This window comes from Sciurus carolinensis, chromosome 13 (assembly GCF_902686445.1).
Source record: "Sciurus carolinensis chromosome 13, mSciCar1.2, whole genome shotgun sequence".
Lineage (NCBI taxonomy): Eukaryota > Metazoa > Chordata > Mammalia > Rodentia > Sciuridae > Sciurus > Sciurus carolinensis.
Window position 1 is genome coordinate 82,320,689 of NC_062225.1, and position 15,341 is coordinate 82,336,029.

The 15,341-nt window shown below is 43.7% G+C and overlaps 1 protein-coding gene across 1 annotated transcript in view; it reads left to right on the top strand.

Annotated features, from left to right (window-relative positions):
- The window catches only part of Cyria (CYFIP related Rac1 interactor A), a 97,037-nt gene that overhangs the window by 65,945 nt on the left and 15,751 nt on the right, over nt 1–15,341 (top strand). The window contains exon 3 of the mRNA XM_047523336.1: nt 2,374–2,453. Within this exon, the coding sequence (XP_047379292.1) occupies nt 2,384–2,453 (70 nt within the window). The 5' untranslated portion in view covers nt 2,374–2,383. The remainder of the gene's footprint in view (nt 1–2,373; nt 2,454–15,341) is intronic.

Genomic DNA, 15,341 nt, shown 5'->3' on the forward strand with positions numbered 1-15,341 from the left:
CACAAGACAGAATTTGATGAGAAAGCTAAATTCAGCAAAGTATCTTGTGACACATTCATAGCACAGAAATAAGGAAATTAAGAACATTTCACTTCCGTTAAGTCATTACATATGGAAGCCAGGGCTTCTGCTAAATGGTGGAATTATCTTCCCACAAGAAGGGTCTGAAGGTTTGATTTCGAATTGCTCATTAAACTAGAGACATCCTTCCATAGAGAGGCGGGGGACTCGTGAATGCTGCCCAATGGAGGAATGGACTGGGTCAGCTCCAGCCTTTCAGTTTGGCAGAACCCATCTCATGCAGGGCTTTCCTCAAAAATATCTTTGGAGGAAATGTGCATAAGGGCAGGAGAGAAAGGAAAAATGCCAGAAGAGATAGGAAGACCTTTTGGAAGAGGGAAATGTGGTGTTTGCTTTCCCTTGCACACATGTACACCCACATATGTGCCCAAATAGTCATGCACCTCAAGGAAGGAGAGGCCTAGGAAGTATCTAGTCCAACCTTCTCCCCAACAGATAAGTCACTTTTCCAGCATCATTAAAGGATGCTACTTAGACATCAGCAATGAGAGAAAGCTCATAAGTTTCATAAGGCAAATCATTCAGTGTTCGGGAAATTCTAATGGCTAGACATTTGTTCATGACACTGAATGAAGATCTTTCTCATTATGTCCCCATTGATCTTATCTTCCCTGGAGCTACCTACAATCTATCAAATACATCTTCCATAGGAAAATCCTAAATAAGTATGTGGGCTGTTAGAGTAATGTGGATGGTGATGATGATGATGGCAACTGTTATTGTCATCCTGTAGCAAGAGCATGTGACTCTTTTTAACACTTTAAGTGCCACACTGAGCATTTTCATTTCATTAATCCTCACAATTTGATGAAATAGATACTTTTCAAGAATTCATTTCCCAGATAAGCAAGTTGAGGATTACAGGAATGAAGTGGCTTGCCCTCCGTGGTAGACGTAGCAGGAAGCAGAGCCAGGATAAGGATGAAGCCTCATGGTGAGGAATAGACTCTCTAATGGTCTCTCTTCTGGTTTTGTGAAAGTGAGTTCTCCCATGAGGGAGGTCTGCAAACTCATGAGTGGTTTCTCAGTGGAAGATCATGGAGGCCAGCTTACATTTGCTGCATTTTCTCACCTATAAGTCATCTTTGAAGTGTATTTTTCTCTCAGCACATCTTTCTTGTAGTGGTGTATTTTTAAAATTTTTAAAATTTTCCATTTCAACATTATTACTCTCAGAAACCATATGCACAGAAAATTGCAACCTGTCAGTTCGCTTGCACTGGTTGTGATTTTTACATATTGATCCTTTACAGGATTGGGTATGGAATTTACATGAGTTTACTTATAGCAGAGCTAGAGGATTGCTTTCTAAGTAGCTCAGACCCAGCACCTGTGTGCTGCTCTGAAAATATGTATTGAATGAATGAGTGGATGGATGGGTGAGTTTAGGCAGGAGAGGTGTAGAAGACAGTTTAATGTCTATATCTAAGAGTAGTGGAATTTTTTCTGTTTAAAAATAACCACAAAGGTTGGGGTTGTAGCTCAGTGGTAAAGCACCTCTGGGCTCAATACCCACTTACCAAAAGATATGTAACAAATTTTTATTGTTCTGTTGATTGGACCCACTTTTTAAATGTCTTAGACTGCTGCTTCATTGGCAACTTTTGGATATTAGCCTCTCATTTTTACTCTTCATTAAGTGCCGAGTCTCTTTACCTTTGAAATACCCCATTATGAGACTTTTGATTTGTCTAGAATTACACTTTGAGAAGTCTTGTCTCCTATACCCACTGATAAGTTCCTGGGACCCTAAGCCTGTGTTTTCTGAACTGTTTCCCTGAATTTTAAGAAACTTGCATTTCTGGACGGATATTTTAGTAATACCTTCTGTTGCGCTTATCCATTGACATGGTATGTTCAATATCAATGAATAGGAAATGAGGCAAAGCTGGAGCATCAGCTGTAAGGATTCAGAGGATCAGTGAAGGGAATAGGAAGCACTATGCAGAATATGCAAAATTCAACTTCCTAGAACTGAAATACCTAATTCTTTCAATAGGACGTTCATGGTTAATTTTTTTTATATGTAGTGAAAGAGAAAAAGGTGCAAGTGTATTCTTCCAAGAGACATTATGACACTGTCGTGGTTTAGGCCAGATGTCCCTGAGTTTTAAAGATATAGCACCTCAGAGATATTTATCTGCAACCAATTCAGGAATGAGTTGAGCATCTCTGGGAATGGATGTGTCTTTTTGGTCTTCAGAGGTAGCTAAAGGAGTGTCAGTGGTATTCATGCAAGTCTATATTTTTTTATATTTCTAATCATATTTGTTTTTGTGTTGCCTTTCCTAGGTTTGCTGGGATGGGAAACCTGCTCAAAGTCCTTACCAGGGAAATTGAAAACTATCCTCATTTTTTCCTGGATTTTGAAAGTAAGTTCCAAAAATTACAGCATAATAATGGAAACGTTTCACTTTTTATAGCTTGTTGGTAAAGAAGTTAACATGAAGATTTTGTATGATACTTAAACCAAATCCAAATGGTATTCTCCATTTCTTTCTGAAATCATTTCTAAAATCAGTTTCTTTCTCTTTCTTCCTGTTTTTTGGAAGCCTAGTAGAAAATATGTTTAATATGTCCTTGGTTTTCTTTGATTTTAGAAGTGATAAGCTTTTGCAGGTCTAGCATAAACCATCATGCATCTTTCCTAAAACTTTGTATGAATTACTATGCCACATTCCAAAAAAGTAAGCATATGAATGTATACAGATTAATTTAAAACAAATATCACTAGAAGTGAAAGGAAAAGGAAAGAAAAAAGTGATCAATACTGTAAATAAGGCTTACAGATTATTTCTTTTGATCATATTTATCTGTTCTTCATGGATTATTTGATTGTATAAAACCATTTTAAGATTTTGGGACATGAACTTTTTTTGCAAAAGTTGATGTCTTTTTATCAAAACCATTATTTTTCCTCAGGTGAAAATTGTCAGGAATCATGACAGAATAATGACAGATTCTTAGTTTACTTTATTGATGGTATACATGTGAAAATGAATGACACATTCCTGTTTATTCAAACTTAGCTTGAGTTTCTGCCTTTGCCTTTGTGTTCCCTCACTTTTAAAAGTACAGTTCCACAACAGCAAACACAGTCGAATGTCTCCTTTTCAGTATTCACACTGTTGTGCTTCAATCTGCCTTAAATTTTGATTTTTCAAGCGTTTTCTCAATACTAAAGAAAAGAGTTGGAACTTCCTTATATATAAATTAAATCTCCTAACAGATTTGTTAAATGCTCAAAAACCTCTCCAAAGTGAATGCTCCTTACATGTATCTTTTCCCAATGTTTGGTGTGTTTAAAATGTTATTTGAAAAGGAAAAGTGTCCCCAAAGCCCACATGTTCTGAAAAAAATCATCTGGATTATGTTCACTGAGAAGTTTCTTCTGGTTTCACTCAGTCTTTTGTTGTTGTTGTTGTTGCTCTTTGGCTTGGGATGGATGTATGGGTGATTGAATGGATGAGTTGTTTCTGATTTATTAATAACTTTAAAGAATTTTTACAAAATAGATCTCTGACAGTCTTACCGCCCTCTTTATTATTTACATTTTTAATTTCACCCTTCCATTTCTTATCACATGCCATTTACATTGTTGCATTCAGCACACTAAGGCCAAAAATAACAAGGAAATAGCCTGTTGTTGGCAACTCTGGGGCATGTCAGCACCCAGAGTAGCTTTTCTGGAAGCCCTAAATTCCACATGCACCTGCACAGGCTCACAGGCCCCTGCCACAGTTCAGTGACCCCACTTGCCTGTTTGGTTGTACTTGGACCCTTGGCTTTCCACACTCCCACAAAGACCAGTGTTGAGTTCTTTTCAAGCCTAAACATAAAAACCTTTAAAGTGAATCAAGTAAAGACTGTAAGGAGAAAGCAGAGGTTTTCAACTGGTGGTCGGTGGAGTTCTGAGACTTTACCTGGGGAATCCCCTCCCCGCCTGGAGAGCAGTCAGGAGGCGCTGGGAGAGACTCTACTCTGTTCCTGCTCCCTGCTAGCCAAGCTCTGTGGTCTGCTCACTCTTGTACTCTGGACATTTTCTGAACACCTCATCTAAGGAAAGGTCATGGTGGCAAAATACAGCATTTAGACATAGAGTCTTGATGACGTTCCTGGTAAAAAGATCTATTTGTGGAGATTTGTGTATCTTCAAGAGAAGTAAGAGTAGACTAGAATCCCATGTCTAGTGGCTCATTACTAGGACTAGAGTTACAAGATTGAAGGAAAATATAAAACTGTAAATTTAGAAAAATGTAAGAAAGCCTATTTTCTCTTCAGTCCCAAGGAGAAATTTAACTTCATTGTGCTAAGAGTCCGGGAAGATAACTAACTGGGCTGCAGTCACATGGAGACTGATTAGGGACCTGAAATGGGAACACGGGCCTCTTTAGCTCTCCTCCTCCTTTGAATGCTCCTCCTTTGAATCATGAGCAGCTTCCTGGATGCCCACAGCCATCATTTTCTCCCTGATTAGAGAGGATCCACACACTAAGATATCCCATGGGAAAAAATTAATTTGGGTATTTTTGATTCTAAAATACATAGGTTGGAGGGCTAGGAAAGGTGGGCTGCAGGCATGCGTGGTCTTGCCTTGAGTCTGTAGGTTTCAGGCCAGTCTAGTAAAGGAACGTCGAATGTGGTTGTGATCGTTCATATAAGCCATGTGACCTGGGGACCGCAGTCATCTCCTAAGGAAGCCTCAGGCTAGAGCGGAGGACAATGTAGGCGCAGAGGTGAGGACAAACTCAGGGACTTAAGAGAGGCCCAGTATGCCTGGGGAGTAAAGGAAAAAGAACATATATCTAATGGAAGGCTGCGGAAGGACCAGGATATCTCTTCTTTTGCAGGAGGTGGCATTTGGAATGGGCTTTAAAAAATGAGTCGATTTTCTGTGGGCACAGATGGGGCAAGGAGTCTTCCAACAGATGGAAACATGGAGACTGGAATAGGAAGGGTGTGTCTGAAGAACAGCAAGAAGTCCAATTTAGACAGCACACCAAATGCCTTTCACAAAGAACTGGAAGCCTAGGTTGGGTGAGACGGTGAGGAGTAGTCACCAAGCCAAGGAGCTGGGCCATAACTGGGGCTCCTCTTCAGAGAGAAGAGCCAAACTCCTGGAGAAGGCCAGGAAGCAGAGGAGACCTGAGCCGATGGGAACTTGAGGGATGCTCGTGCTGAAAGGGGCTTGAGTAGGTAGAGGATCCTGGAAGAGGCCACGCTGTAGAGATTAGGGGACAGCTTCCTGATTGAGATTCCGAGGACAGAGCCTCAGCCCTGCTGTTTTGTGGCCCACCCCTTAACCTGAGTTGAACAGGGGATGTGAGCACACCTGAGCATGGCAGCAGAGGCTGGCCTTCTGAAGGAAGCGCAGAGCCAGCTAAAGCCAGGCAGGCAGGAGAACGCAGGTGCCAGGAGGAGTACAGACACCTCAGATGCTGCAGAGCAGTCAGGAAAGACGTCGCTTGAAGGGGACGATCACTGGGCAGTGAGCTGACACTGGTGGCCCCCGGGAAAGCGGATGGAGGATGTGCTGCTTTGTGTACGGAGGGTGCGTGGTAGAGAGTCAGGGAGTGAGGGACGGAGGCGGATGAAGGCCGAACTGCGTGGGGCGACAGCTTAAACGAGTTTGGCACTTCTGCTTTGAGCTTTGAATATTCTTTTTGAAGTCGGCAATGGAGTATAATTGAACTGGGTCAAATAGATATAATTAGGCTGGGTCAAAACGTAATGCAAAATTAGACACATCTGTCCTTGGGTTGATTTAAATTCCTGCTGACCTTGGCAGTTACTCCTGCACCTTGTGCTTGTGTTTCTCCACCACACTTCACATCTCTTTTCATTATTTGTTTTATCCCTCTACTTTTTTTTTTTTTTTTCTTTTTCTTTCTCTACATCCTGGTCATTTTCTACTTCCTTTTGAAGGCTCAGAGATAGGCAAGGGACAAAAGACTGATGCGGCTCCCTGCCTCTCTGGTGAATGGTGGCTGGAGGGTCAGTGGAAGAGGCAGGAAGAAACATGCCCCACGCTGCTGAAGAGCTAGTCAGACCCTCCGTACTGGCACGCAGTGCGCCACGTGAAGGCACTGGCCCTCCAGTCCAGTGGTACCAAGGGTTCCCAGGCCAAAATGATTATTAGAAACATCTGATGAATCTCTTCTTACAGAGTTATCTGAGCCTCACCTCCAAGTTCTGATTCAGTGTTCCAGCCCCAAGAATCTGCTTTTCCCCACCTTTCCAGGTGCTTCTGGGGATCAGCCAGTTTGGGACCTGCCTTTACCTGGTGCATGCAGTGACCCACCTACCCACTAGTGTTTAGGACAGGGGAGCCACACCAAGCAACCTTTCGAGTTCCCAGAGCTATAGCCTGGAGTGGAGTTTCTCCAAGACAGTAGAAGTTCAAGTACATTAAAATCTATGCACAAGCACCTCACTTCAAAGGAGCCTTTTTTTTTTCCATCAGTAAGCAATTTGCTCTATCAAAGATCCCTTTGAGATCTGAGTAGACATTTCTCCAAAGATAAACAAATGTCCGATATGCACATGAAAACATGTTCGCTATCATTAGCCACGAGAAAATGCAAATGAAAACCACGATGAGATACCACTTCACACCCACTGGGATTGTTCTCATCAAAAGGGAGAGGATACAATATGTTGGTGAGGATGGGAAGAAATCGGAATTCTTATACCCTGGCTAGTGAGGAAGGAAGATGGTGCTTCTGCTTTGGAAAGCAGTCTGGAAGTCCCTCTAAAGGTTAAACATAAAGCTACAGTATGCCCTAGCTAGTCCACTCCCATGCATAAACCCAAGAAAAATAAAAATATTTCTCCATGCAAAAACTTGTATATAAATATCCCTAACAGCATTATCTATATTAACTGAAAATTAAAAAAAAAAAAAAAGTTAACAAAAATACCCATCAACTGATGAATGGGCAAATAAAATGTGATACATCCATTTAAGGGAATATTATTGAGCAATAAAAGAAATGAAGTGCTACAGCTTATGCTAAGTGAAAGAAGCCAGTCACAAAGCCCACATGTGGATTCCACTGAAAAATCTAGAATAGGCCGATCAGTAGAGACAAACGGTAGATTAGTTGCCCTGAACCTCGCAGACAGTTGTCCCCTCAACTCAACAGGAACAACTTTGCTTTCCCGCTTGGGCTACTACGGCAGCTCTGGTCACCTGAACCTTAGAGGGTGTCTCCCTCGGCGCCCCTCCTGTCCCTCAGAGCAGGTGGCCACTGCTTCATGTTCAGACAGCACCTGGATGGGAACACAGATCTGAGTCCCCTCCAGGCAGAGCCAGGGCCCTGGACCCGCCGTGTCTGTGTGCTCTCTTCCTTCCTGCCCTCCCTTGTTCTTGTTAGCACTGGGTGAAGGTTCGTGGAAAACCACTGGCAAACAGACGCGGCTTCCCTCTTGGCCAGGACTCCCAGGCCCCTCCGCTTTCAGGCCAGCTCACACACATCCTTCAGAACAACATCCGGGCTATTTTCTTCTTCTTGCCTACGTTTACAGCAGCTTCCCACTTCTGCCCCTTCTCTGCCCAGCCTGAAAGTAACTGTGGCCTCTAGGACAGGGGACAGTGTGCCCACCGTTGGGATTATATTTCATCTGGTGCTTTGCAACCTCAGCTGTCTTATAGGCTAAAAATGACTTAAAGATTTTAGAGATTATCTAACTTGTTCTCTGTTAATATGGGGGCAATATTCTTCGTGATTATTTGACATCTTAATAATATGAAATTTTATTACATAGCTTCAGGTTTATACTTGACAAAATTAACATTCATTCTTTCATATATCTAATATACAACACATTTTGATATTTCCCTGATTTTTTTCAAAACGAGTTGGAAGACTCAAACAAATTCATAGGATTGAAACAAATTCATATGACTTGCTTACTTTTTCTTTTATTTTTAATTGTGTCAAGAACACGTACCATGAGATCTATCCTCTTACCAGATTTTTGAATGTATAGTAGTTTTGTTAACTACAGGCAAATTGTTGGATGCAGGATTTCTAGAGCTCATTCATTTTACACAAAGGAAACTTGAGACCTGTTCGTTAGCAGCTCCCCATTTTCTCCTCTCCCGGGTCTCTGGCAACCACCATTGAACACTCTGCATTTATGACTGACTCTTTGGATACATGTTGTAAGTGAGATCACGCAGTGTGTGTGTCTTTCTGTGACTGGGTTATTTCACTTAACACCATTCCTATTATTGTTTGGCTAGATTTTCTTTGTTTTGAAGACTGAATAATATTCCACTGTGTGGGTCATGATTTGGATATAAAATGCCCCCCAAAGCTCCTGTATTAATGCAAGAATTTTCGGAGGGGAAATGGTTGATTGTGAAAGTTGTAACCTACACAGTCCCTCCTGGTTTGAATGGACTGCCTGGGTGGTAACTGTAGGCAGGTAGTCATGGCTAGAGGAGGTGGGTCACTGGGGGCACGCCCTGGAAGGGTGTCTGAACCTCTGAAACATGACCCAGAATAAACTTTTCTTCTCTAAATTGTTCTTGTCAGGTAATTTGGTCACAACAACAAAAATCTGACTAGCATTGTGTGTGTGTGTGTGTATGTGTGTGTGTGTGTGTGTGTGTATGCACACAAGCTGCACATCTGTACAAAAGTACAAAAAAAACAAAGTATAGATGTTTTATTGTGATATAATTTTCTTTGTGCATTTTAAATGGAAATGGATCACCTGACTGCTGTCATTACGATCCAGTTTTTCATGTTATCCTGAAGGTTATGCTGTGTACCAGCCACTCTGCTGTTTGGGTGTGAATAGCTGCAGGGCTTGGAGTCTACCTGGGGAGGAAGACAAAGCCAGCAATGATGGTAATCACTCTAGCGGGGACATCAGTCACTGTCTGAGGTCCAGCTATCAAGCGTTGTTAATTTTCTTCTGCAAGCGTGTTTCTCTCTTGACCAGCGTACGTCTCCTGGAGGTGAGGATTTGGATGGTATCACGTGCTTCCATTTTTATGTGTCTCATCCAGCATCCAGCATAAGGCTGGACGTGAAAGACAATCTTAGGACTGCTGGCTTCGATAGATGATGATCGACTATACACAAAGAACTCTGTGTTCTTCAGGCAGAAGCAGCAGCAGCGAAGGTGGATTCTCAGGGGACAGGGAGGCCTGGAGGGATAAGACACGGCAGAGGAATAGAGGAGCTTTAGGAGAACAGGACCTCTTCTTCACATTTTCCACTCTAATGAGGAAATAAGACAGGCAGTGGTACAGGTGGTAGCGAAGACGTCCGCTGGCTGGAACGGCTAGGAGGTGCTGTGCGCAAGAGTGGCAGCTGTGTAATTGGGCTGAAGAAATATTCTTCAGGAGCTCGTGGCCACAAAATGGTTTTCTCATGAGATGCACCCGCATTTATTAACATCACAGGACCACTGAGGACCTCGGCAGCAGTCTTGGTTATCAAGAAGGAAATTCTGCCACCTCCACATCTTTGTGTTCTGAAAAAGCCTGTGGCCTCCTATTCTATAGAAGGAGGTGTCGCGGCAGGTTGGCCTGATATTGTTCACTCAGGCCCACTTCCTGCCACCACTGACCTCTTCCTTCACCTGTCCTCAGATACCCTTGCATCTGCTGAAGTTGATCAGAGAACCTCGGAAGGGGAGAGGGGAAATACCAGATGATCAGGGGCCTTTTGGTCCAGTATCCTAACTTGCCAAAAGAAAAACCGAAAGTCAACTGGGAAGCAGATTGTTTATGGCAGGTTCTAGCACTGTTGCTTTTTAATACTTTTAATACATACAGAAGCTTTCTCACTATGACCCTGTGGGTAGGGAGGAGATGGGGCTGTTGTGATCCTCTCTCTCCTTGACCGAGATCAGATCTGGGCACAGGGAGTGAACTGCTCTGCTGGGAGGGCCAGGATTCAGTGAGTGGCAAGCTGGCAGGAGGACACGTGTCAAAACTCCATCCTTGGAGTGTTGCCCGACCCAGGGATCCCAGTCCTATGAAGGAAACAGCCAACCCTTCCAGAACCTCCATCTCTTCTCAGTCCCTGGGGTGCGGGTTCCATGGGAAGGGCTTTGGGCTGCGGTGTGGGATGACAAATGTCCTGTGCAAATAAATATGCCAACCACATCCCACTTTGATTTTCCAAAAGACCTTTGCAATTTCATGCTGTTTCCATAAGCAGTTGGTATTCTGCTGTAAATCATTAGCGTTTTACATCCTCAAATGTTAATAATAGATTATTTGCATTCTTAGTTCCTCCTGAAGGGGGTAGGGCTGGGGAGTGAGGAAGTGGGTGGGGGAGAAGGCTGCGGATTTAATTTATGGCTTTGGCAAATGCTGCTTGCTGTACTCTCTTCATTGTTTACCCAGCAGTCATCCGGGCACAGGGAGAGCTATATATCCCGTTGATGAAACGCCAGGGCTTCCATCAGAACGAGAGGCATTTCCTCATAAATTGTGTCTTCTCCTCGTATTATTTTAGGTTAATTTGATCCACTGTCAAAGTCTCCTTCCGGTCCTAAGTAGGACTGTTAGGAGAAGCTATGCGTGCTCCTGGTGCTTCTGAAGACAGGATGAGTCCTTGGCGGATGCACAAAGATAAGAACACTTTGGTTTGACAGCCCTTCTCCAGTTTGAGGCCTGCCGTTGCTCCCCCGGGAGGTTTGCCAAAGACCTTCCTGACAGACAAAGCACTGGCCCCCTTCCTCTCCATTAGCACAGTGGAATGCCAAGCACTGGGCTTGAATAAGCAGCAGCGTCCTCCACAGACCTTCCATCTCACCTGGTGACACCAACGCCACGAGGTTGCTATTCCCTATCACCAGCAAATTCAGCCACAGGAGGCTGGACACACCCCCTGCCAGCAAAATTAATACCCCTTATCTTAATCAGCGAGAGCATTTCTCCTCCATGAGAAACCCAGGCCCAGGGAATTTGGAGTGTTCCTGATAGTAGGTGTGTAGGCAAGGTCACTGTGCCCAGGCTCTTTCCCATGCTTCGCACAACCGCGAGTCCAGAACGGCCTTAAATCATTGCCTGGGTAATGGCCAGCCCGGAGACACTCGTTTCAGGACTCCAGAAGTATCGGTTTCTGAAATTGCCTGTGTAAATCACAGGGATTTTAACAGCTTCGTCGTGAGGCGGGAGTAAGCCAGCTTTGTTTAACTATTCTCCTCAATTTTGATGAAATAATTGCAAATGATCTGGTTTGTAGAATGTGGTTCTTAGAGGACACACCATCCAAGATTTCACTGACTGCAGTTGAAAAGGAGGACCCTTTCCATCCTGAGTATCAGTGTGTGTCCGTATGTGTGTGTGTGCGTGCGCACGTGTGTGTACCTTCATTGATGAAAGGTCACTCTTAGTGTTAAAAATAGAAAAGAAGAGCCCCTGGTTCAGAGTTCTGTTCACTCAGCTTTAAGGGGTTGTGGGTGGACTAAATATAGGTAACCTTTTCAACCACTAATTCTTCAGGGTCCTTTTTAAGATGTCACTTCTTGACAGCTGAAAATACAATGAATTTTTAAAATGTGATCACCAATTAAATCTGAATATGGGAAATGCCAGAAGTTTAGACTCCAAAGCCTCTCACAGGAATTCTCCAGAAAGCAAAACGATAACCGTTTTAGGATTGGAAGAGTGAACCTGAGTGCAGTTTCTCATTCTGCCAGACAGAAGTAACACCCCCGTAGTGCGCAGACCACATCAGGGAGACAGGGAGGCCGCAGATGGACAGTTAACATTTGTGTTTAACGAAGTGCGAATAGCCAGTTTAACTGTTGGGAAAGGCATGTGTCTTAATGGTAACAGCAAGAGATGTGAGAGTATAAAAGCCGTTTGAGGAGAAGAGACAGAGGAGAGGGGCTGGAAGCAACAGGACCTTCCTTGACTTCTTTACTTCCCTGCCTCGAAGCACCACCCTTCTCTGCCACCTGGCCAGTGTCCTCACGGAGTCATTGCTTCATCGTATGTGGATTGTGTCTCCAGCAAGTGAGACATTGTGTGACTGTGGAGGACAAGAATACAGATCTTGTCTCCAAAGATCTCAGAGTTCAAAGCCAAGCAGGACAACCATCCCAAAACACAATGTGAGAAGTACATTGAAATCATTCTTCCAGCAGATTTCTCTTGAGCACATCTGACATACCAGGCACTGTGCTAGACCCTAGACATACGATGTCAAAATACAATAAATAGGACCAACTCTTATATCTAGTCAACAAAATTCTCACTAGTTAGTTTTGATTATCTGATTCTTTAGTTGGGATTGAAAGTGGGATGAATCATGGATTTCCATAGGGATTTGGGCCAATGTCAAATGTCACCTAGGGTCAAGCACTCCTTTTCCCATTTGAAAAGCAAGACAGGCAGACACATGAGCTTCTCCCAGCTGTCTCTCTCCGCTTGGGAAGCTGATGCCGTCTGGTTTTTGAATCCCCTAAGAATCTCCCGCATTCTGGCGGAGAAGGCAGAACTCTGCTACCAGCACTAAGCGTCTAATTATTGTCTGGAAGTGGAAGTGGCTTCAGTTCTGTGACAGGGAAGGAGGAAGAAATCAGGTATCCAATAAGAATAACAAATTATGGAAGAAAATGAGCCAACACATTTTTAAACTCAGATGAAAGGCAGCATGACGGATTGGGTTTCTCCCACCCCATTCCACCCCCGCTAAACAGGACCACACGAGAAACATTTCTCATGGGAGGCTAGGAACCCTGCCAAGAGAAACAGTTTCCCAGAGAGGGAGGTGGGGGCTGAGCGTCCTGTTTCACAGGACCAGGGCAGTGTTGCTGTCAGATCGAAGGTGCTCACCACGGCCCCCCAACTCTCTGTGGTCACATCAAAGTCCCGTCTATTTGTATCAAACAATGTCACTTCACTAGTGTGGAGGGAGGAGCTGACCTGTCTCCCGCCCAGCACCACTTGAGGCCACCCTATTGGAAAATTTATTTATTTATTTTTAAATTTTATTTATTTATTTATTTATTTTTGCGGTACTGGGGATTGAACTCAGGGCCTTGTGCTTGCGAGGCAAGCACTCTACCAGCTGAGCTATCTCCCCAGCCCTGGAAAATTTATTTTTAAGCACTTAAGAAAGTTCTCTATTTTAAAAAAAATTGATGTGAAATCTTTCTCTTTTTAAGTAACCACCAACGGGATGCTGTTTGGTTTTGCCAGCTCAGCTCTTTGAGCCCACTTAGCTTTACCTCTGTTTCCCTAGGACTTGCTAGGATGGGGCCAGAGAAGGCTTCTTTCTTATCCACCAAGTAGCATCTTCTTTCAGAGACTGTTTTCTGCTTATACTCAGTAGACTCACTCTTGGGATCTTGGTTACAGATCCTTGTTTTTTCCTCTTCTCCAAATAGATATCTCCTTAGGAAATTCACTTAGCTTATGATTTAAAAAAAATTTTTTTAATTTGTTCTAATTTGTTGTTGCTTACGATTTTTTGATACATTCATCACAGGGAAGAAGAATTGAATCAGTGGGTGTTTGGTTTTGTTTGTCCTCTAGACTCTGCTCTTTTTTCCTTCTGTTTTCTTTCGACACTTTTCCCACTTGGAAGCTGCTGGCATTTCCCTGGAATCCTGGAATTCTCTTGCTATAGTCTTCTTAGCTTATGGATTTTTTGTTTTCTGTTCTATAGACATCCATATAGCTTTGAGAAATCGGAAAAAGATAAAACATAAAGTGATTCGTATTATGGGTAACATCATTCTAGGAAAAAAGTTACCCTGTGTTTGTGGAAAATGAAGGAAGGATACAGAGATAAAGAGGTGATACATGCTTTCCCCTCTGTGCCCTGAGCAGCCTCTGTCTTCTATCCTGGCCGGTCTCCTTCCTCTTCCTGGCCCACCTGTGTTAATCCAGCCACATCCTCTTTCCACACAGCACCTGCCACATGGTGTAGGTCTACCTGTAGCCTCTGCCTCGGCCTGTCCCCCACATTGGTCTTTCCATTCTCCCCAGCCACTCGCGTCTCTTCCTTCTCTGAATGCTGACATGAACTTTAGTACCTCATTATTCTCCAGTTGAAATCCTCCCATTCCTAGAACACATGGTTTGCAAAGTGTCTGGATACACTGTGAAAGTCTGTGATGTGTTCTGTTTAGTTTTAAGAGAATTTCCATACACTGATGATTGTCGCCCTTCATTTCCCAGGAGGGTTTATCAATTTCTTAGGTCTTAGGCAGGATCTGGTGAGTAAGATAGTCTAAAACTCTCCGGAGTCACTCCCTGAGGAGCCTGTGGGTGTGGCAGATGGTGACAGGCACTCCACCCTCGCTCAGCCCTGCTGATGCTCAGGCCTCTGAGCCCAGTGCTCATGGGCCTAGTGGGTTCCACCCTTTACACCCCCAGAGCAACACTAGCAACTGGTAACGTACCCCTTTGTGGGATCAGCCCTTTGTACTCCCAGAAGGATTAGTGAAAACAGGGGTCGGGTCTGGTCAGCAGGTATAGCTCTAGCCTCAACCTTCCACTAGTGACATCAGCATCTTAGGGAGTTTAGGGTCTCTCCTCTCTACCTTAGTGCTCTCTGCTTTTCATGGAAATGCTAACTTCCTCACCAGTCCTGACAGCTAACCTGCTTTATAGCATCTGTGAGAGAAATAAAACCCATGTGGCCCACCTCTCAGCCCCCACCCACCAGCCAGATCAGAGTGCTCCTAGGAGAAGAACCTATGGGCTCTGGGGACACAATCAAGTAGGAAATCAGTGAGGAGCTGGAGAGTGCTTGGTGGCTGTTGGAACGTGGCCTTCATTCCTGTAGATAAGCTCGAAGGTGTCACGTTCTTGTGGGTAACAGTCACAGTCAAGACGAAGATAAAGGGATCAGGTGTGTTTAAAATGAACGCCCTGTGCGTCTTTGCCAAAATTCTTACTCATGTTCCATGGGAAGTCTCTGTGCTTCCTCCACGTCAGCCTGTTCTGGAATGTTATGCTGCTGACATGACTCCAAAGGGTTAATCATCCAATTTATTAAGCTTATGTTTCTATGAAAATAAGAAGGAAACTGTTTTTTCCTTCTCTACTCAGATTCATAGATTTTTAATCACAAAATAAATATCCAGTAGCTGCTCCCATCAAAAGCAGACCCAAGGTAGCGTTTCAGTTTGATGAGATGACAGTCATGGCATTGGAAGGTGGTGATCGCTGCAGAATGTCACAGATACCACTGAGCTCTACACTTAGTTATGGTCGAGGGGTAAATCTTACGTCATCCTACCACAATTAAAAACAGTTTTTAATTCCAAAA